We start from the raw sequence: 22,109 nt of genomic DNA, 5'->3' as shown, positions 1-22,109 counted from the left end.
CCAGCACCCACCTCTGGCATCATGGTCACAAGGCCTCTTGTATTTCCCATCTTTGTGATTTTCATTCTACTGCTCTTACAGTTGTTCAACAGAGACCTACTTGAACTGGATCTCAAAATACTTATTTAGTAATTCTTATTGAGGAGCACTGTAAATTTTTTGGGGAATACTATCTTTGCTTTCACGTTTGTAAATGCTTTTTTCAATCTTTCTCATTCTCCTCACCTTTTTAGGTCTCGCCCTGGAATTCGCATCCGAAGGATGCGTCCAGGGTCGGAGACTTATAGCTATCGGACACGGGGGAATGGAGGACAAGAAACTGTCACGAGCAGATTTGGCTGCGCGAACGCGCACGTTCCGTCCTGCGCCGCGCCGTGCACTTCCCTCCCATACTCCCAGCAAGTCAGCCTAACGCGCATGTATGCACACAAACGCGCACACGCATTTACACTTACACAGATACGCAGGCACCCAGACAGGCAACCCCCTCCCTCCCCCCACAGTCACACACACACACACACACACACATACACACAGACTCCAAGACACATACACACACACACACACACGCACGCTCACACATACACAGCCCGCCGCCGCACGCGCGCACACACATGCCCCCCGCCCTCGCAGCCCAGCAACAAGGCAAAGCCCCACTCACCGGCTTCCTTGGTGCAGCGGCTCTCACCGGCAGCAGGACTCTTCCTCCCTTCTTCGGCACCGGGGCGCAGGGTAGGCTCCTGCCTGCTCCGGTGCTCCAAACAATCGCGGCTCTTCCGTGGGAGGCGGGGTAGGCTCCCGCCCTCCTACTTCCTGTTTCCGGTTGTCCCGCCCGGCCTGCCTGACTTCCTGGTCGCAGGCCGGCGGCGGACTGCAGCACGCGCTTAAGCAGGGGTTGTTCTGGAGTGTCAGTGTTGAGCAGTGCTTGAGGGCCGGGTCTACACGCGTTTAGTGCAATGAATTGATTTTATGATAATTTTGTGCAACAAAGTGAGTGCTGCAGTGCTTCTCTACCATAAGTTGCTGTTACTGTTAGTGTTAGGTTTGTTAATTACTGCTTCATGACTCAGTCACACCACACGAGTCACAAGTTAGTTCTTCTCACTTCGTATTTCTAGTATGATCTCATTTATCTGATTCTCGACGTGTTGAATGCAGCCTGTGGCTCTGTTTTCGGCCCAGTGGGCGGGACACAGAACTGGGCAGGGCTTTGGTGACGGTGTTCTGCAGGGGTGGAGGCTGTGCGCGGCAGCAGGCAGCGTGCGCAGTTATTTTTTAGATTGGAATGCGCGCGCATTTACTGCTTTTTGCCACCACGCCCCAGCATACCCACACGGCCGCACCTCACTGAGCCATCGTGGACTGGGTCCTTCAACCGGCTGCTCTGTCTAGTGAGAGGCGAGCGTGAGCTGGACGACGTTGGTTACCACTACCTAGTTACTTACAACAGGCAGCAGCACAGCACCAGGTGAGGCACGGCCTGGTGATAGGCCTAATCATCAGTTAAAGTAAATAAAGGTGCACAGCGCGGCCTAAGCACCAGTGTGAGGGTGAGGGCGAGGGCGACGCAGGCCAGAGACTGATCATTTAATGAAGCTGCTCAGCAGCCTGCCTAACGTAACAGAGTCGAGTGAATATTATCTGCATGCTCAGAGAACATTATTTTATCAATGCTGTCGGATTGACCAATGACAGAGATTTTTTAATCAACGTGTCTCATAATTTAGTTAATGTTTCGCTTATTGCTGCAAGAAGTGGGTAAGTTGGAGGCACGTCAATATGTACATTATTTGGTGTAGACGCATCGTGTTAGTAAAAGTACTTTCGGTTTTGATGCCAGGGGCTGTCTCAAGCTAGAATCTTATGCCTGCGTCTGAAACTGAGTCTAACTCATCTGGACTGGGTCAGTAATCGAATCCAAGTCACAAGCATAGCCTTTAATTCATTGATTAAATCGAGCTTACATAATAGTTGCCCGTGTCTATGTGGGTGCTTGTGGTGGTAGTGGAGGTTAGGTTGTCTTCCAAAATTTCTTCCCTACCGGAAACTGGTTCATTAACTGAAACTGAACTCCACTTATTTGAGTTGTTATTAACATGGAATTCTTCAGCTGTGGTGTCACTTTTATACTAAGCACTAGCAGACGAAATACGGGGAGATGTAGGCAAACTTATCTGCTGGTGAAGAGCAAAGCAGGATATTGTTTTTTGTTGCTTCGTACTTTCTTCTGGAGCTAGTTGGCGTATGTGAACAGCCTTCCTATGCCTTCCATTACTTAACTTGGTATCCATAAAGTCATGCATCAGGGCCATTTTCTGTGCTCTAGTCTTCAGGCTTTATTATGTGGAGTGCAAGCATTAAAGTCCCATGTAAAGTGCTTACTACGAAAATAAAGATGTCGTTATTTGAACTTGAAGACTTTGAAAAAATGATCTCCGAGATTAAATGATTGCTCCCCGCCTAATGTGACAATTTTGTGCACTGGATCCCAAATTGTTATATGATACGCCGGAGTCTGTATAGCATATTTAGCTCAGTCTAATTGTTGAAATCACTTTTCTCCAGTGTCTCCTTGTATGGCCCTTTCGTGGACCTCATTTGTGCTGCTGCAAATGTATAGAATAATCCCAGCTTTCCTGCTAAACCAAATTGTGTGATATTAGGCAAAGAGAGAGACCATTGTCGGCGTTGGGTTCTTGCTGCTTATTTTTGTGCGTGAGCTTGCGATAGACGTGGGCGAGATGCTGAAAGTCTGAGGAGCTTGCATGTGAGGCGAAGGCAAAGGAGAGACATACGGAAAGCAGGTTCGAATCCATGGGCTCAGCTTTGAATTTTGGCAACCCCCCCTGGGCTAATTTTATGTCCCCATAGATTAAGGGCAAAGTGTTAACCTTTAATGTCAATGTAAAATACACTAATTATAATTGGTGAATTGCAGAGCTTAAAAGTGGAGAATCTGGCTTTCATGCTTTGAGCAAAGGTTGTAATCATAGGCAAATACTTTACATCATGGAGCGAAACACCTTTTTGTTCAGTTTCACTTTGAGCGCTCCTTCAAAAAACTTGAGTTCAGGATGTGCGCTGCACAAACATTTCTCTTGCCTTTGACTTAGCCATATTAGCCTCTGTTGCTCAATCAGTCAATATCTAGGCCTCATTATGGGGTACATATCACTGGAGCCAATGGTGGAAGTGGGTGGAGCCAATGGTGTATATGGGAGGAGCCAGGAAAGTGGGTGTTGGCCTCCTACGAAAACATTTGAGCACCTGCACTTCTTATTTTACAAATTAAGCACTGCTTTTGGAATGAAAGGACATTAATTTGCATACAACAATACAAGCTAAGCCTGTTGCCTCTGCCTTGTGCCAGTGGGCTAATAGTCTGAATCCTGAGCAACACATCTAGAACGGCACAAAAAGTTGCTACACAGTACTGCCAATATGACGCCTTTTGAGTTGGGAATAGTCCAACTCAATTCCTTTTTTTCACCAACTCTCTCCTGATTATTCTTGTTTCTCCTTCTATCCCTTTCTATTTATCTGGCTACCAAGTCTTTCCCCTTCTTTGTCTTTCTTGAGGTTGTCCTTCTGTCTGTCTCGTGCGCGTCTTTTTCTGATCTTGCCTTCGTCCCTCTATTCCACTGGTCTTAGTCTCTTGCATTCTCTCCTCTTCCCTTGTAGCTCTTTGTAGCGTGTCCTGTTCCTTCTTCTCTCGCTTACTCGTACTTCTCATCCTCTGCGCAGTATATTTTCATTGTACTGTCTCTCTGGTCAGGTTCCCTCTCCTTTTGACATGTGCGATTTAATTTGAGGCTTACTCTCCAGCTCTTTTAGTTTTGCATTAGGAGCATAGACTGCATATCTTGATGATGGACTGTAGAACTTATTCACCTCCCTCCGTGGAAACTATATTGGCTTCTTCTCTGCTGCAGTAAGATGTGTCGTCACCCTCAACATTTCCCAGGTTTTATTCCCAAACACGGACTGCAAGCTTCATGAATGAATCTCTCCCCTGCCTGCTGCTAATGGAGTCTCGCAGTCCGAGTTAGAGTTCAGTTTGGGACTAGTGTACATCTTCTGAAGTCTGTAAAGGATGGTGAAGGTGACTACATATTTGCTGATGTTATGCCTGTTTCAGTGTGAGCACTTGTAGAAGCTTTACAACCCCATCTTGCTGCACTTCACATGATGCTGCCCTGTTACCTCAGAGGAAGACCTGCCCTCTTGAAAAGAGAATTCACCATGTGGAAAGGGGACGTGGCCTTAGACATGCAGGGCTTTATGCAGATAAACTGCCCGAGGCCCTCCTTCAGTTTTCAGACCCCCCCCCACCCCATCCGTTTGCAAATCGAATGTACATATAAAAATTATTTGGGCACATCATTAAAATGTTTAACTTTTCTACAAGAATTATTGTATATGTACTTTTTTATGCAAAGAAAATTTAAATACTGCATAAATGACTTTTCTACAACACATATTTTATATGTACCTTTTTATGCAAAGAAAATTAAAATAGCACATAAATAAAAACATTGCCATTTACAGTACTAATAGCTCAAACTTAAATAATGCGAGACCTATTGCATTGCAAATGCTTGTTTCATAGAGCTAGTAGCGTCTGGTAATAGTAAAACCTGAGTATTTTCTCACTGAACCTTTCGCTTCTTTCTGACTTTTCTCTGGAACCAGTCTAGTGCAGGTAGGCGGTATATGTGTATTTCAGATATGATCATAGTGTATGATGTTGAGGTAAAACCCCTTCTGATTAAAACTGTACTATTCTATTAATTTTGACAGAGAGCAGAGTATCAGTTGTTCAACTCCCAATTGGAAGCTGATAATCCAAGAGTAGATCTCATCAAGTTTTCCAGTTTTTTTATTGCATCCAGAAAATGCCTTGTTCTTTTATAAGTCCACCTTTTTCTCTTATGTTTTTTAGGCCAATGGTAAAGACTTGATCTGTAGTTGCCTCACATGGTCTTCTTTTGTGTTGATTCTGGACTCCAGCTTGAAAATTGCCTCATTTAATGTGTCCTGCTTTGTGTCAGCCACTACAGCATGTCTTGTTTAGCTTGCTTAGAGGGTGATGAGGGTGGTAGGATGTTCAGCTCCTGGAGTATCTACTCCGTATTGTTTGCTGCAACTCTCAGTTTAAAAAAAATATCAATCCTATTAGTATTTTCTAACATAATCTCTCTTTCATTATTGTCATTTAATTTGTTAACCCCTTCGAAGCTAATGACGAGCTGGGCTCGTCATGGCGCTTACCTGCCGTGCGCGGATGACAAGGCCAGCTCGTCATGATTTATGGTGTTTTATATTTTTCAGCGCAGGACGGGAAAACGCCTAGCAGCCATGTGGTTAAATCTGATCCTCTTGCTACTCCCTTTCTGTCAAGCTTCTTCGTATATTATTTGACATGCACACACTCTTTTTCTTCAGCACATAAACAACTTTTCTGGAACATATGCCCCTCTATGTCGTTCCATGCTCCTGAATTCCCCCATTGACATCCTAGTCATAGATAAACTAGACTAATCCCACTGTCTCCTTGTCAATCTTCCAAAATAAGCATTATTTGCCATGGCCAAGTTATTAAACTTGGTTGCATTTGTGCTCTTCACTCTTCACTCTTCCTCTACATTGGCTCACCTACTGGCAGGGCTCATTATACTCTTTGCAGTTTAACGTTCAGTTAATTTTACTATCTTTTCCCTTAATTGTCAAAATCTCAACTTGACACCTGGCTTCTCGACCTTTGTGCTTTGCTAACAATAATCTCCTCTTTCTGGTACCACACTTTTTTGGAATTCTCTCAAACCTGACCTTAGAGCCATTTCTTCCCTTCCTGCTCTCAAACCTCACCTTCTCAAAGGGGGATGCACACAAACTCTGTCAACAGTAGCTCATTAGGGTACATTCAACAACAACTCCAAATCTGTTATAGCTCCAGCGGTCCGGCAATAGTGTAGTATATAATGTCTAGCATATTAATGTATGTAAAGATTTGTCTGTAGTTTGCACTCCTCATCTACAATACTTTTAAATTCCTGGCTCTATATAACCATCCATTCCACACAATCTTGTACAGTTGATTTGCTATTATAGTATTTCTTTTAGAAATACTATCGATCTTCAATAAATAAAACAAGTGTTAAGATAATCCAGTCAATAGTGGTGCCTACACAATATGTACCCCCCAAAAGAGGACACTTTTTTGAAATGGTGGTAAGATCTCCAAAATCTTGCTTTAAATTTCGTATGTTTTTTATAGAAAGGTTCACATTGAAATAAATAATTAATGCTATTAATACTTTTTTAATATGTTTTCATTTATTCAAATATCAATTGAGAATTATAGTTTTATGAAAGCATTTCAGCTTGTTGATCTTGACTGATTGCATTGCGCTCAGCATCTTATCTTAAAGTTACCATATCTGCAGGGGTGCTGAATGCTTTATATTTTAACATACCCTTCATGCAGCACACATTGTATTGGAAAAAAAATTTGATTTCATGTGTGCAGAAAACTGAAGACTGCCAATGCATAATGCTATTCTGGGGCAGACTAAGGTTACCACAGTGAGGCAGCTCTAACTCCACTCCAAAGTGTTTTTATTTTACAAAAGCCAAAATAAATTTTCTTTGTCATTGCTCAGTTGCTTTTAACTTCCCTTGCCTATTTTGTTATACTCCTTGACACTACAATTAGTAAGTCAATCATTATGTAGGCTGAGTTTAATTCCCTGTGCGCTGAACATATTTTTATATTTTCTGTAATATTTAGAAATTATTCTATGTCTGACTAGTAGCACACAATTAAGCAAGTTATGTTTTATATAGAGTTGAGCATACATACGTCACATATAATGCTCTTAGTAGTAGATTCAAACAAGAATTAGATGAAAGCGTGGTAAATTATGTAAGCACCTAGTATACTGTTACTCTAAATTGTGATATAAAGTGTTAAAAAAAGGCCACCTCCTCCAGCTTTGTTTCATTAACCCTGCTATAGCCTGTGTTAATGCATACAAACAGCCAACCTTGCTGCTTCCATGTATCGCTCAGATCTGTGCTACAGCAAAGAAAAGAAGCAGATTGTTGTACACCCTAGCTTTCATATTCAATTGCCTACATCTTACTTGAAACATTAATTTGAGCTCTTCCCTCCTAAGACTGCTATAGAAGGAACAAAGGGTGACAAAATGACTCCCATCAAAGAGACAAAAGAGAGATATACAGTATCCTCTAATGTAAAGGACTTTATATTTGTAGAAACATGCTTCTTGCTTTTCCTTTGTCCAAGATTCAACTGCTATTGATATTGGTAGTCCATTAGAATAGCATTTAATGTAACTATTGGAAAAATGTCTTGAAATAGAGTAAGCATAGTTTCGCTTGATTTCAACGTGGGACTGTTTTATCATTTGAAGTTGCTAGCTTGAGCCCTATAAAGTGGTGCCCGATGTTGTGAATTTCATCCTTTGTGTTCCTTATCGGAACAGAGCACATAACTCAAATCATTTATAGAAGATTTGATTTAGTCCAACTAAAAAACAAATGCAAAAACCACAGTTGATGGACATAATGCAGAACAATGTCATACATTCACCCCAGTCCAAGATCTGGGCCTAAATCCATAGTTTTTTTGCACTCCACACCACCCCAGTTCAGACATAGCCATATGCAAATCAATCTGACCCTGTGCCTCATGGGAACAGTCCAGCCCGAACTGCCAAGCCATGCCTTCCCTGGACCGGAAACCAGCTTCCGAGGACCGGTTTCTGGCATTCCAGCAGTCTTCAGCCCGGCTTGCTTGAATCCAGTGGTGTGGAGAGCATGGGACTCACGTCTGAGCATACCCATCCCACTCGGGGTGACAAATGCAAAAACCACAGTTGATGGACAGAATGCAGAACAATGTCATACATTCACCCCAGTACAGAGATCTGGGCCTAAATTCATCGTTTTTTGCACTCCACACCACCCCAGTTCAGACATAGCCATATGCAAATCAGTCTGACCCTGTGCCTCATGGGAACAGTTCAGCCCGAACTGCCAAGCCATGCCTTCCCTGGACCGGAAACAAGCTTCAGAGGACTGGTTTCTGGCATTCCAGCCGTCTTCAGCCCGGCTTGCTTGAATCCAGTGGTGTGGAGAGCATGGGACTCACGTCTGAGCATTCCCATCCCATTCGGGGTGACTGGGTCAGACTGATTTGCATATGAAAAACCGATGGATTTGGGCCCAGATCTCTGTACTGGGGTGAATGTATGACATTGTTCTGCATTCGGTCCATCAACTGTGGTTTTTCCAACTAAGAAACAGCCAATTGCTCACACCACATAGTTCTTTTCAGCATTCTTAAAAGAAATTCTGCTCACTCTGTCGTTTCAGCCCGCGCATGATATTTCTCCTGGCAATTTAGTGCTATCATTTTGTTCTGTTTTAAATTGTTGGGGAAATTCATAAACATATAGGGCTTAAACAATGCAAAGTTGTGATGCCCACTGAACTTGGTATGCATGTTGCTCCCTCCCGTCTTTGAACTTTTCAAACATATCACCACTCCTCTTTTGATACGTATTCTTAGAAACATAAGGTGTAACCTTCATGTCTTTGGTCACTCACAGGCAGATCAACTTTGGCATATTTAACTGATTTTTAATAGTCACCATTGTTTATGTTGCTGTGATAGCAAAAAAGTATGTTCAATTAATAAATGTGCCTTTCCTTTTAACAATTTTAATTCCAGCATCTCTGCGAGTGTCAATTTGATGACAATGTAAAGTTCAAGAATTTCATTAACGAGGAGGATGCTGATGCAATGCGTTTGCAGCCAATTGGTCGAGATAAAGATGGCTTAATGTATTGGTACCAATTGGATCAAGACCACAATATCCGAATGTATATAGAAGAGCAAGATGATCAGGATGGATCTTCATGGAAATGCATTGTCAGGTAGATCTTTGGGGATGATAACAGTGTGCATGAAATACTGTCAAAACTCATCAGGGATCTTGTACCAGAGCACTGCTTTGGGGCATGTGTATATTAAATAACAAATAATTGTGATGCCCATATCATGCAAGTAGTATTGTAATTTCTGCATCGTAAAACCATCACTGATAGTCACGAACATTAATAAAATTCTCTGTTTACAGGGACCAAGAATATTTCTACACTGTTTTCAGGCACCCTGGTATACTAGTACCCAGTATTTCAGATTGTGAGAGGTTGGAAGAGTTCAGCAAGACGAAATGCAAAGAAGCACCTGCAAAAAACCTATTCAGGCAAACATTTCGAAATATTTAGAGAATTTAATATACATATGGTCACAAATGGTTTTCTGAAAACTTCATTGCACCACCTAAAAATATATCCTTTTGCTAATCATCTCTAAATAGAGAGGAAAAGAGCAGACTGATAGGCTTCTATGTTAAGAGTAAAAACAGTACTCTGCCCCTTAAAGAGTCCAGAGGCTTTCGTATCCCATAACGCCTTGTACATGTGTTGCCTTATAGAGTTAGTTCTATGTAAGGAAACCCTGGAACACTCTGTGTGGTCTCTCAAACTTGCGTTTGTCGACAATTCCTCTCAGAATTTGAGATTTTTATACTTTGCTCAACACCTTTTGGTACTAGAAAGCATTTAGAGGTGTTTTCCATTTATTTTCACTTTATTTCCAACACCTTGCCTTCACCTTTCGTGAAGTTCCTTCTTGTAGAAAGTGAAAAGCTGCTAAAGACATTTAAGAGGTATGTGTGGTCTGTCTCCCAGCCACACTTTTGGTCAAGGAATGTGAATCTTGCCAAAAACAAGTCAAAATGATCTGAAAGACAGAGAAGACATGTTGGTTTTGTCTTACCCAGTAGAAGATATTACAATTTCCTTTTTCAGACTCTGCACTGCACCTGTACACTCAAAGAAGATATGCAGAAGATGAAGGAGGCAGACACTAGAAGCAGCTGGTGTTGAGGCAAAGATGAGATTCAACAGATCACGGTTCAGGCTCTGTTCTTGCTAGAGCACTGTCCATTGTTTTCCCAACCAACAACAGCAAATTAAGCAGCACCACAAGGACCAAAGGTGAGGTTCGAGAAATAAAATATCTCAGAACTAACTCACCGACTCATCAGGGTGAACACCCTCCAACGGCTAGCTTTCACTTCTGCTTCATTCCGCTTCAGTCATCCACTCCAGTGGGGGGTGAAGGGTGTGACACAATACAATATCTAAAAGAGCAGCAGAAAAAGTCACAGAAGTCCAATGCATGCTAACTGTTGTAATAGATAGTTACTCACTATGTTTGTAGGCCCTTCCACCATCTTGTACCACCAAAGCCATTTTCAAAATTCCATCTTGCCAAACCTCACCATTGATACAGAAATGAGCACTGGAACCAGTCTCTTTTCCCAACATAGGGAAATGCGTTTATTCAAGATATTTTCTGGTTTCGAAAAAACGCCAAAGAAGTAGTTCAGATCAATCCTTGAGCTGCATCTTGCGAACAAGTAGATTATTCTTGCGCTCCATTGAATTATCCCACATCTCAAACAGTTAAATTGCATGTGCACTGACCAACATATTACCTAAGTTCACAATTATGTTGCAAGAAGACAGAGAACTTATCTGTAATTTGTAGTAGGGCATTACCACTTCTAATTCGCAGTACTACCCTTTGGTCTGAAACCTGCCCTTCGGACATTCTTTATGTTCATGATAGTAATGGCAGCCTATCTCCATTGACTGAGAATATTCAGCTATTCATTTTTGATGATTGACTGGTAAAAACCTACAAACCACAGAAAGTGTTACAGGATTTGCAGACACAAATCCTGCTTTCGCATTGCTTTGGCTTACAGGTAAACCTTCAAAGGTCAGTCGTAGCCCCTGTGCAGATTCTATCCTATCAGGGGGTAACACTAGACACAACACAAAGAAAAATTATTCAGCGGAGAGAGTATTGTAAATCAAGATGTGGCATTTCCTCTTTAGAACTCCTAGTCCAACAGCGTATCTCCTTGCTGATTCCCTTTGTATTGCAAAGCGGGTTCTGCGCACGTAATCCTCCTAGATTTTTTCTTTTGACTATCCAGTTTTTGGACTTTTGCTGTGAGCGGCCTCACTACTTGACACTCACTGTATATTCATGGTAAAGGGGCTTATTGCTAACCACCAGTGTCAACCTTTTATGATGAGGCAGCTGCTGTGCACCTGGGGTAAGACCAGTCTTATAATGTGAGTGGACATTCATTGTATAGATCTGTAGTGCGTACCGAAAGTCTGTGGTGCTTAAACAGTATTGCATATTATAGGCAAAATGTGCACTAAAGTACAGACTCCCCCCCGCCCCCTCCCCCTCTTAGACCTACATGGTCCAGCGAGATCTCAATTTAGGGGTAAGCCTGCACACCTAGTGTAGATCTATAGTCCCTTACATTATACCTATTGTCCTTATGACACTTTAACCCCTTGCTCAGCTCGTCATGAGCTACAGTGCTCCAGTGCTCATGACGAGCTGAGCTCGTCATGGCCTTTAGAACGCTCACACGCTGGGCTAATTCCCCTGCTGTGCTGAACGTTCTAAAGAAACGGGTGTGGCCGTGACGAGCTCAGCTCGTCATGAGCACAGGAGCACTGTAGCTCATGACGAGCTGAGCTCGTCATGAGCATGGGGGCGCTGAGCGCGCCCCCAGCACAGCGGGGAATGTACCCAGCAGGGAAGGCGTTCAGAATAGTCATATTTCCCTGCCTCTGCTTATAATCGGATTTGATGCCTTTGTCTCCCCTAATGGGCAAAGTTAAATCCTTTGCTGTCCAGCTGTAGCATCAAGGCCCTGCATCTATGGAGGGACGTGGAGCACTTTGAAGGACCCTATCGCTATATCCGGAATCTCCATCACAGGCCACATTCATTGAGTATTCTGACCACTTTGTGGGGTTGTCACCTCCTAGGGTGGCTGACTTAGTCCCTCATTCAGTAACTACATATATTATAGAAGATATAAGATCCAGCAATATACGTAATAATATAATTCACGATTTTGTCTCTGCCATGGTCCTGCAAGAAATGTTTACGGTCACACGTACATTCTAAAACTTGAAAATAAGGCAAAGTGGCCACTACCCTCTATAAAGACTCCGTCGTACCAGTCTTGGATATTGGAATGTACAATGCAGGAAACTAGTTCCCCCTGTTTATTTGCCTGTGTGATACTGTGCCCAATTTGGACAAGGTCCTGAAGAAGGTGGTTCACGTCTTGTGTTTAACCCACCGAAATGCGCATCGATCTTGTGTGTCCAGGGGAAACAACACTTACAACGCAACTTTTACAACGCACTACCTTTACAACGAAACTTTTACAACGCAACATCAATTACAACACATGCCATTACAACGCAGCCATTACAACGCATGTCACTTCAACGCATACCACTACAACGCATGTCATTACAACGCAGTCATTACAACGCATACCATTACACCGCATACCTACACTATCCAACACTTACCCTACTGTTGCACCCCCTGGAGTTAGAACAGTAATTTTTACCCCTACACTATACAATACTTACCCTACTGTTGCACCCCCTGGAGTTAGAATAGTAATTTTTACCCCTACACTATCCAACACTTACCCTACTGCTGCACCCCCTGAAGTTAGAATAGTAATTTTTACCCCTACACTATCCAATACTTACCATACATGCAATGTAATAGTATGTGTTGTAAATGTAGTATGCGTTGTAGTGGAATGCGTTGTAAAGGTAGGTTCGAGGCATGTGGGCTGCTGAATTCATATCTGTGCATAGATCGCCGCCTAGTGTTGGGTCCGGATGATTGCACATTGTTGTCCTGGAAGAGTCTTCGAAGTATCACAAGATAGGTGGCTCCTCCCCTGGACTACAGTGCGCATGGGCATCCTCTCCATCCTCAGATTGTTTTATTCGCCATTGGGTTCGGATGTTACTATCTTAACTCAAGTTAGAAAAACTTTCTACAAAGCCAAAAGGCTTTCGACAGCGTCGCTATCGTTTCGTTCGGTGCCGGTACCTTTGTTTCGAGAGGACATCGAGGAATCAGACGATATTCTTTCCACACTCGACCCGATCTTCCATCTACAATGGAAAGAAGTCCATTCAAGAGGTGTCCACTTTGCAATGCAAAATACCCGCACATCGATGTCCACCCGGTGTGCAACAAGTGCCTGTCCCCGGATCACAACGAAGCCAACTGTATGGCCTGTGCCCGGTTCAGGTCGAAGAAAACTCTTCGGATTCGACGCGCAGCTCGATTGGAGTCGAAAAGGTCAGCGCCTGTTCCTGACAACATCTTCGGGACCGAAGACGAAGAGGTCGCTGATCTGGAGGATCAGGAATACCGCTCCGATCCGACTTCGGGCCATGACTCTAAGTATGACGCCGAAGACGAAGAGGTACAAGAAGAAGACGAAAACGTTGTCGAAGAGGTAGGAGACGACGCAGAGGCCCTTTGTGTCGTAGAAGAAAGCTCAGGCGAGGAGCTAGGCCCACCCGGCTATACGGGGGCCGACGATGACGCACTCAATAAGGCTCAGGTCGAGGGATCGCCACTAGGCCTTACCCGAGATCTACAGTCTCGTTCTACAGCCCCGCATAAAGGCCCGGCTTCGAACATTAATAAAGAGCCATCGGTTTCAAAACCGACATCGGTCGATCCAAAGAAATCGAAACCGAAAGTGTCACTGCAAAAGCCGAAACCGAAAGTGCAACTAACTCTGGTTGACTCCAAGGCCTCAAACCCCTCGGAGCCGAAGAAACAGAAAATGGCCGTCGATGCCGGAAAGCTCAAGAAGGTCATCGAACCGACGGTTGGGGCACCGAAGACCAAGGTCAAGGCTGTCGAACCAACAAAGCCGACGCAGAAAGGAGTCAACACACACGAACACACAAACACAAACGACTCGAACCGAAAGACTGGATCGATCCTCGGTCGAGGCCTGCGGACAAGACGAAGGCTGGCTCCAAGGACCCTGTCGAGTCGACGCAGCCGAGTCCATTCATAGCCAAGGAAGTGTCGGAGTCACTCCAACGCATCCAGGATAAGGCTACAGCGGTCGGGTCAAAGAAGGCCCCAACACCGAAACTGGTCGGACACGTTCAGACCGCGTCCGCACCGATTAAATTCGGGTTGCCACCCTCAGTGCGTCCTAAGATATTCGATCCGAAAAGAGGTTTCGGCGCCATTAAACAAGTGTCGACGGAACTGGAGGCTACGGAGGAGCCTGAAGACCAGGAGTCGAGGCAGTTCACTCGGAAACTGGTAGACTGTCCATATATAAAAGGAAAATAATACCAGAAACACCCATGGAGTCATCTAGGATTCCTTTGAAGAAGAAGAGGGTTTCGACAACGTCACCGGCTCTTGTGGAACCCCTCCATTCCTATGGACAAGAACCACAGAATTTTTTACCCACATACTCAGATGTGGATGCAGGGGATGACGAACATGAGGATGACGCTTATCATGTGGACACTGATCCCGATGATCAAAACCAACCATGGGCAGACCCGGCTGACTCAAGGGATCCGCAAACTGCCCCTGACACTCATGTGTACAGTGTGAAAACATCTCCTACTGAGGACACTACTGCCTTTAACGCCCTTATTGAAAGAGCGGCCAGTAATCATAACGTCGACCTACATGCTGACCCTGTGGAGGAAGACTTTCTGGTCGACACCTTTTCCACTTCTGAAAGAACAGTCAAGACCCTGCCCATGCTAAAAGGGGTCCTTAAGCATGCTGCTGACATTATTTATGATACTAAGGAGAGCAGGGAGAGAGCGGGGAAGGTCAGTAAGTGTGAGAAGAATATCATCCGCGTATAAATAAATTTTTGAATGACAAATTGGAAGAGGTACACCAACCACAGCGGGTGATTGACGTATTGCAGCAGCCAAAGGTTCCATTGCCAAAAGAAAAAGAAGAGGGGAAAGAGGACAACCTTGACGAGTACCCTGTCTGATTGGAAATGGAGTAGAAAGAAAACCGCTGCAGTTAACTTGAGCTGAAGGACTATCATATAACAGACGTACCTTAGCTACAAATTGGTCGCCTAAACCAAATCGTTGCATTATGGTAAAAAGATATTCCCACTCAATACGGTCGAATGCTTTTTCGGCATCCAAAGAAAGGAGTAAGGCATTGTTAGCGAGATTTTTAGCCGACCATAAAGCATGAGAGAGAGTACGTAAATGATTTCGAGATGAACGACCAGGAACAAAGCCTACCTGTGAATTGTGGATTAAAGAAGGTAAAACCTTACGAAGACGAGATGCGAGAATACTCGCAAGAATCTTAACATCAGAGTTTAAGAGAGATATGGGGCGATAACTACCACACAGCAGAGGATCTTTACCAGGTTTTGGTAAAACAGCTATGATGGCCTTGTTGGAAATAGAACCAAGAGAAGATTCCTCTGTGGCTTCTGCAAATGCGGCATGAAGAGTATCAACCATACTCTGACCAGTCCATTTGAAAAATTCAGGCGGGAAACCATCCTCGCCTGGTGCTTTATGGTACGGCAAGGTAGCAATAGCTGAGGAAATTTCCTCCTTCGTAATAGCTCCGTCAATTAGAGCTCTACCATCATCAGAGAATCGTGGAAGATGTACCGTATCCCAAAAATTTGACATCTCTGAAGTGTCTATGTGAGTGCTTGGTGAATAAAGAGATCTGTAAAATGAAGCAAATTCATCAACGATGTCTTGCGGTCGAGTAAGCATAACGCCAGAACTTGATTTAATAGCGGGAATTGCCATAGCAGCCTCCCTCTGGCGTAGTTGCGCAGCCAGCAGTCGGCCAGCTTTTTCACCCTGCTCATAGTGAAGCCCTTTCATCTTTTGTAAGGCATATTCGGCCTTAGAAGTAAAAAGACTATTAAGAGACATGCGTGCCTGCTCTAACAATTTACGGTTTTGAAGGGTTGGTTTTGAGACATATAATTAGGAAAGTCGGCTAATATCTTTTTCCAATACAGCCTGTTTGGTAGCGTTTTTTTTGTTATATAGAGCAGCGTCCCGCATAAGTTGGCCTCTAATAGTTGCCTTAGCAGCTGCCCATACCGGTCGTTTAGAGGAAAGTGAGTCCTCATTATTCAAAAGGTATTCCCGCATGTGTGACTGTAGAGAAGTTTACCTGTTGGTGTTTTATATTTATTGATGCTCAGACGCCAGGACTTGCGCCCTGGATTGGAGAGGCCCAAATCAAGAGACAAGAAAATAGGGAAGTGATCAGAAATGGCTGCTTCTAGGATTTTCGATTCTGTAACTAGCCGGACTGTATGTTGTGAAAGAAGAAAGTAATCAAGACGGGAGAATGTGCCGTGGTTAGAAGAAAAGAATGTATATTCTTTATCTTGAGGGTGACTGAGTCTCCAATGATCAACAAGGCCAGTATCAGAAAGAACGTCACGCAAAATGGCTCTATCGGATGCATTGACGGTGTCAAGGCAACCTGTTCTGTCAAGGGTAGGGTCTGGAGCCAAGTTCCAATCACCCCCAATGAGAAATTGGGTAGCATTTATTTCAGTGAGGAGGCGGTTGAGGCAAAGGAAAAATTGCTTCTTGGAACCTAATGGAGCGTAGACAGAGCCAAGACAAATGAAAGAATTTCCAAGTTTCAATTTAACAAATACGTACCGACCATCAGGATCAGTCCATGTCTTGATAATCGTAAAAGGAAGTGACTTTCGAAAGAGGATGGCAACCCCACATTTACGAACAGGGTTGGGATTAGTGGGATCTGGTTTAGAAACACTGCTATGAATGACTGTTCCAACTCAATCCCTGCTAAGTTTGCTAGATTCGATATCGTCCAAATGGATTTCCTGCAGTAAGGCAACGTCTACATGTTTAGAATGCAAATAAGAAAGAACCTTCTTTCGTTTAATATAGTGGGTGAGGCCATGAACATTCCAGGAAATCACCGACAACCGATGGATAGAAGACATGAAAATAGAATTGAACAAGAAGATGATAAAGATAAAAGAAAATAAGTAAATAGAGATAAGAGAAGAAGTTTGTTACTCTGGGCAAGTAGGAAGAAGAGAGAAGGAAAAGAAGAGGGGAAAGTAGATTAGAAAGACAGGGTGAAGAGTGGAAGAGACAGAGCAAATATGAATAGAGAGAGAAAAAGTATTAAAGGTACAAAGAAGAGAATGAGAAAGAAAGAAAAGAAAAAGGAAACCTAGACTGTTAACTACGGGTCTGGGTGCACCTACAGCAGCACGAAGGGAGACCGGACCCCCTCCAAGCAAGGAAGAATGGGGATTCTGGGAGCAAGTAAGAAAAGTGAATCTGTAAAACGCATTCAGAGTATGATTGCAACAAGAAAAATATAGAAACCCATATACCATTATCATGAAATATAAGCAGTAAAAATGGAAAAAATCATGATATAAGAATCATACAATAAGAGAATAACGGGAGAAGAAAAATAAAAACAAGGGAAATGGAATAAAAGCGAGACATATTGCATAATGAAAGAGGTGCCAGAGATAAGAGTGAAAAAAAAAATATGAAAGTTAAATGAGAGGAATAGAGAAATCCAGCACCAATAGAAGGAGGTGGAGAGAAGTTAAAAGAAAGTACAGACAATGATGCATGGGAATAAAAGCATAGGAAAATACCAGAATCTATTTTAAGAAATATATGAAAGTATCCAAAGCAGAGTGAGCACTGAAGGAAATGAATAATGCCACGTTAAATAACGAGTACAGTAACATTGGGAAAGAATGCATTGCAAAAAGGACCACCACAGTAAAGGTGACAGTTTGGAATCAAGCCTACAGACAAAGATTTACTGTGAGGAGGCCGAACGGGTAGCACGAAACCATGAAAGAACAGAGGGGCAAAAAACACAATATAAAACAAGAACAGAAGTTATCACATCACAGAAAGAAAGGCGACTTTAGAATAAGACCTAGACAAGAATATTAGGATAAGGAAAAGAAGAAGAAAAACACGAAAAGGAGACAAACCAACAATGGCACATAAAAGAGGGAGAGAGATATCCTATAAAGACAAGGAGGAAAAACTCCCATAAAATCATGCAATGAAAGAGAAACAAAAGACAATGATCAGAAACAATCGAAACATAGAAAACAATGAAGCAAATAGACATCATTCAAAAGTGAAATAGTTAATAAATTAAATATTGAGTGATTATCCGAACAACAATAACATCACTATAACAGGGAGAGTGCATAGGAAGGAAGGAAAACTGCCTACAGGGAGATAAGTCTTATAGTACATAATAAGCAGAACCGGAAAATGATTAAATGACTGTAAAACTGAAAATCACATATTAACCCCTTGCATGCTGATGACGGAGCTGTTCCATCATCAGCTACGGGTGAGCTGTGCTGATGACGGAACCGGTCCGTCATGACTCCGCCCGCGCAAGGCGGAGTCAGCATGGGCGGGGAATTCCCGCCGCACGCAAGGGGTTAATAGCGTATATATAATAATAGTAAGCCATGAGGCATTATACAGAACACGAAGTATAAGGAATCATATTATACAATGCATAAAAGTCTCAGTGGACTAAACAAACAACAAAGCATTGTGAGCAACAAATACTGCTATAAACTAATAGAATAAGAAAAAAGAGAAAATATTAGAGCATAAAAGTAAATTCAGTCAGCATCAGAAGGCGTCTTAAGAGGCGATCTAGACTTGTCTCTCTGTTGCGTGGTAGTATGAGAGGAGACAGAGCGTAGAGCTGAATCCCTGTCCTCCTGAAAACGAGACAGACGAGTAAGATCCCTGCCACGTGGTCTAGATTCAGGAGAGGTGTATGATTGAGATGTTGGTAGATTCATAGAGGAGGACTTAGACTGAGGAGGTTGAGCAGAGGAAGAAGACTGAGTCTCCATGTCATTGGATTTGATATCGTCCAGAAACTGTTGGAGAAGTGCAGGATCATAAAAGTCTTTGGACTTCTCCATTCCTGGTAATACAGAAATGTGCAGGTTCAAATAAACCATATTTAATGTCCATTTTACCTAACTGGGGCCGCATGGAAAGAAACGCTTTCCTCCTCTCATTCGTTTCTTTAGAAAAGTCTGCGGCCATATGGATGGTATGACCTTGAAACAGGAAGGAGCCATGAGTGCGAGCCAATGATAAAATCTGTCTGGTTTGCTCATGTCGGAGAAAACAAGCAATAATTGGCCTGGGTCTTGCCTAAGTACCGGAACGTGGTGGGCCCAGTCTATGAGCACGTTGGAGCTCAATAGGAGGAGTAAAAGAAATACCAGTCAGAGTGGGAAGGGCATTACAAAGAAAGGACTTCACATCTTGCTGTTCTATATTTTCTGGAAAACCAAAAAAGCGGATATTGTCTCTTCGACTGCGATCTTCCAAATCGATGATCTTACTATGCAAAAAGAGCAGATCTTGATCTGAACCCTGAATAGAATCCAGACGACCTTCTATATCCACTATCTTAGAGTCAATGACGTCAATCCTTGTATGAAAAGTAGTGAGTTCTGCCCTAATAGACTTGGTCTCTGCAGTTAATGAAGTCATAGCAATATCCAGACCTTCCAGTCGACGGTTAACTCCAGAGAGTTCTTGCAAAATGCGTTGCATGGTATCAGATAAGGATTTGTCGCTCTGAGGTGATGCAGCTTGCGGTGCAGGAGGTTGACGCAGATCCATTACCTTTAGTTGTAGAAGCAGAGGATTGTTTAACCACATCAGTAAAAAGTTTTTGTGTAGGACCACGACCACCATTTCTATTATTAGACATTTCCGTGCACCTTTGTATTGGTGGTCTACAATAGCGAATAGAAGGAATATTGGAATATGAGGCAATGATGAAATATAGCAAATAGCAGGAAGATTTATAAAATATGAGCAGCAAGTGAATGACCAAAGCGAACAGCATACAATTAATGCCTGAGATTTGAAAAAAAAATCAGTATAGTATTGTCACAAAATAATAAATAGTATGCCACTAAACCAAAGTAGTGTGAAAGTATCAAGTCATGCGTGCCAAAAGTACCTCAGAAATAAAGTATGGAAATACAGTAAATGAGTACGACAATGGACTAGCAATGCAGCAATGACAAAGTAATAGCACGTAATGTGAGAATACACACTGAATTTTGAAGGTAAAGTATCATATTCTCAGGACTGTCACAAAGAAAACATGAGATATAAAGCAATTCACATGAGTAAATAACATATAGCGGTAATTGTAACTGAAAATTCAGCCCTCCTTCTCCTAAACCCCATCTGCCTGCAACTTTTAAAGCGGAATTAGGAAAGCGTCACAGTAGAGGAACAGGATGACATATTAAAAAGAGGTGATAAGACTGATAGTCAAGTAACTCTGACCCAAAAGTCGTATATGTCTCCTAAATCGGCTGAATAAAAGTGTCAAAGTCAGGTGATTAGAGACAAGGAGAAAGATGAAACAGTACTTCTGCAAGTAAATCTGCCTGTACCGTTAATACTGACTTTTCAAGGGATATTCAAATCAGCTTCTGTAAATAAAAGCAATCCTTGAGTAATAATAAGTCATGCAGCAGTAGCCTTGCAGGTTTTGCCATTACATCTGGTCATTTGTACATAGTTAATTAGAGAGAGAACGCTGTTCAGTAGAGAAACAGGTGTACAAATAACTTTTCCTTTCCCTTTTATGGTGCTTTTTCCCAATGAAGGGTGTTGTTAACTGATTAATGAACAAAATGCTGTGGAGGGCGCTGGTTGCTCAAAAATGCAGGCAAAGGCGTTGAAGAGGATAGACTGTGGTCTTGGTGAAGCGCGCCCCCACCGTCTGAGGGGGCGCGGCGTACAACATGAGGAGGCGTGGCCCTTTATTGTGGAGAACGCCGCCCTCGCTGAGGAGAGGCGCGGCTTCAGAAGCGCGCGAACACCGCAGCGCACATCGCTGGACCAGCCGCCTCACAGTCGCCGCTCTATCTCGGGAACAGAAGCCGCCAGTCGAGTCAGGAAACCACCGCAGCAATCCCCATTGGCCTCCGAATGCAGTCAGCGCCCCAGAGACGACCCACACGAACAAGGTAAAGCTAGGAAGCTCGTCAGGGGTCCGTCCCTCGGCGGAGCTCTCCTAGCAGGCGGCCATCTTCCTGCGTGGCCAGACCACGCCCCCCCTCTAATGTTATCTTGTAACCCAGGTTTTGAAGGGCTGACAGAGAAACACATCCATTATGTTGCAACACCATAGCAGGCAATATCCCCTTATATTCAGAATATCCTGCTGCTTGCAGGTGTGTGTACACTTATAGGGGCATTTAGACCAAGTGGGTCGCTCATTAATTTGTGGGGTGGCGGAAGTTCCGCCTCCACCTTCCTGATGCACCTAGGGATTTCCATTAGTTTGGAGGGATTCTTTTCACTGAAAGTGGCCTCTCACCTCGGCACTGTAGGAGCATTTCCAGCGAAAATGTCATACAGGACACATTTTCTTATTTTGGAGATTTGTAAATAAATTCACAAAGCGGGGTGTTCTTTACAAAAAATAAAAAGTAATATCAAGAAAGCATTGACCCAGAAACTGTATTTTCAACGTTGGAAGGGGAGCATGGTTTGCGTTGTCTGTGACTGCCATGTTTTACTTGGTGACACCTAGAATTCAGCAGCCCTGTGGCTGATGTGTTCCTACCTTCATTGAGTATTACACCAGATGTCCTGCATTTGCCAACAGCCAAGTAACTCTCATAGCCTCAGCTGCAGAGTTTCAATTGAAGACTCCACTGTGCGGCCTTGGCTGTCTTCCCGCCTCTCTCTATGACCGCTTCATTCGATCTGATGGCTTGTCTTAAATCAGGTTCTCCTCGGGATGCCTGCCCCGCCAAGTTTCTGGCAAAAATGGCAGCTATCATTAACCCTTACGTGAACCTCCTGCTGAATTGTTCTTTAGTACAGGGTGTGGTTCCCCAGTCTTGGAAGCAGGCGATGATTATCCCCCTGCTCAAAAAGCCTGGTTTGGATGCGGAGGTGTTGGCGAATTATAGGCCTATCTCGCTCCTGCCTGCTTTCGCCAAGATCATTGAAAAGCATGTGCACAGGGTGCTTGCCGACTACCTGGA

The 22,109-nt window shown here is 43.3% G+C and overlaps 1 protein-coding gene across 1 annotated transcript in view; it reads left to right on the top strand.

The window, feature by feature from the left end:
- Positions 1-22,109, top strand: part of RSF1 (remodeling and spacing factor 1) — a 540,450-nt gene that overhangs the window by 52,677 nt on the left and 465,664 nt on the right. The window contains exon 4 of the mRNA XM_086933896.1: positions 8,759-8,964. Within this exon, the coding sequence (XP_086790022.1) occupies positions 8,759-8,964 (206 nt within the window). The remainder of the gene's footprint in view (positions 1-8,758; positions 8,965-22,109) is intronic.

Source organism: Lissotriton vulgaris, chromosome 8 (assembly GCF_964263255.1).
Source record: "Lissotriton vulgaris chromosome 8, aLisVul1.2, whole genome shotgun sequence".
NCBI classification, from domain to species: domain Eukaryota; kingdom Metazoa; phylum Chordata; class Amphibia; order Caudata; family Salamandridae; genus Lissotriton; species Lissotriton vulgaris.
This window is presented reverse-complemented; position numbering and strand designations above follow the sequence as displayed.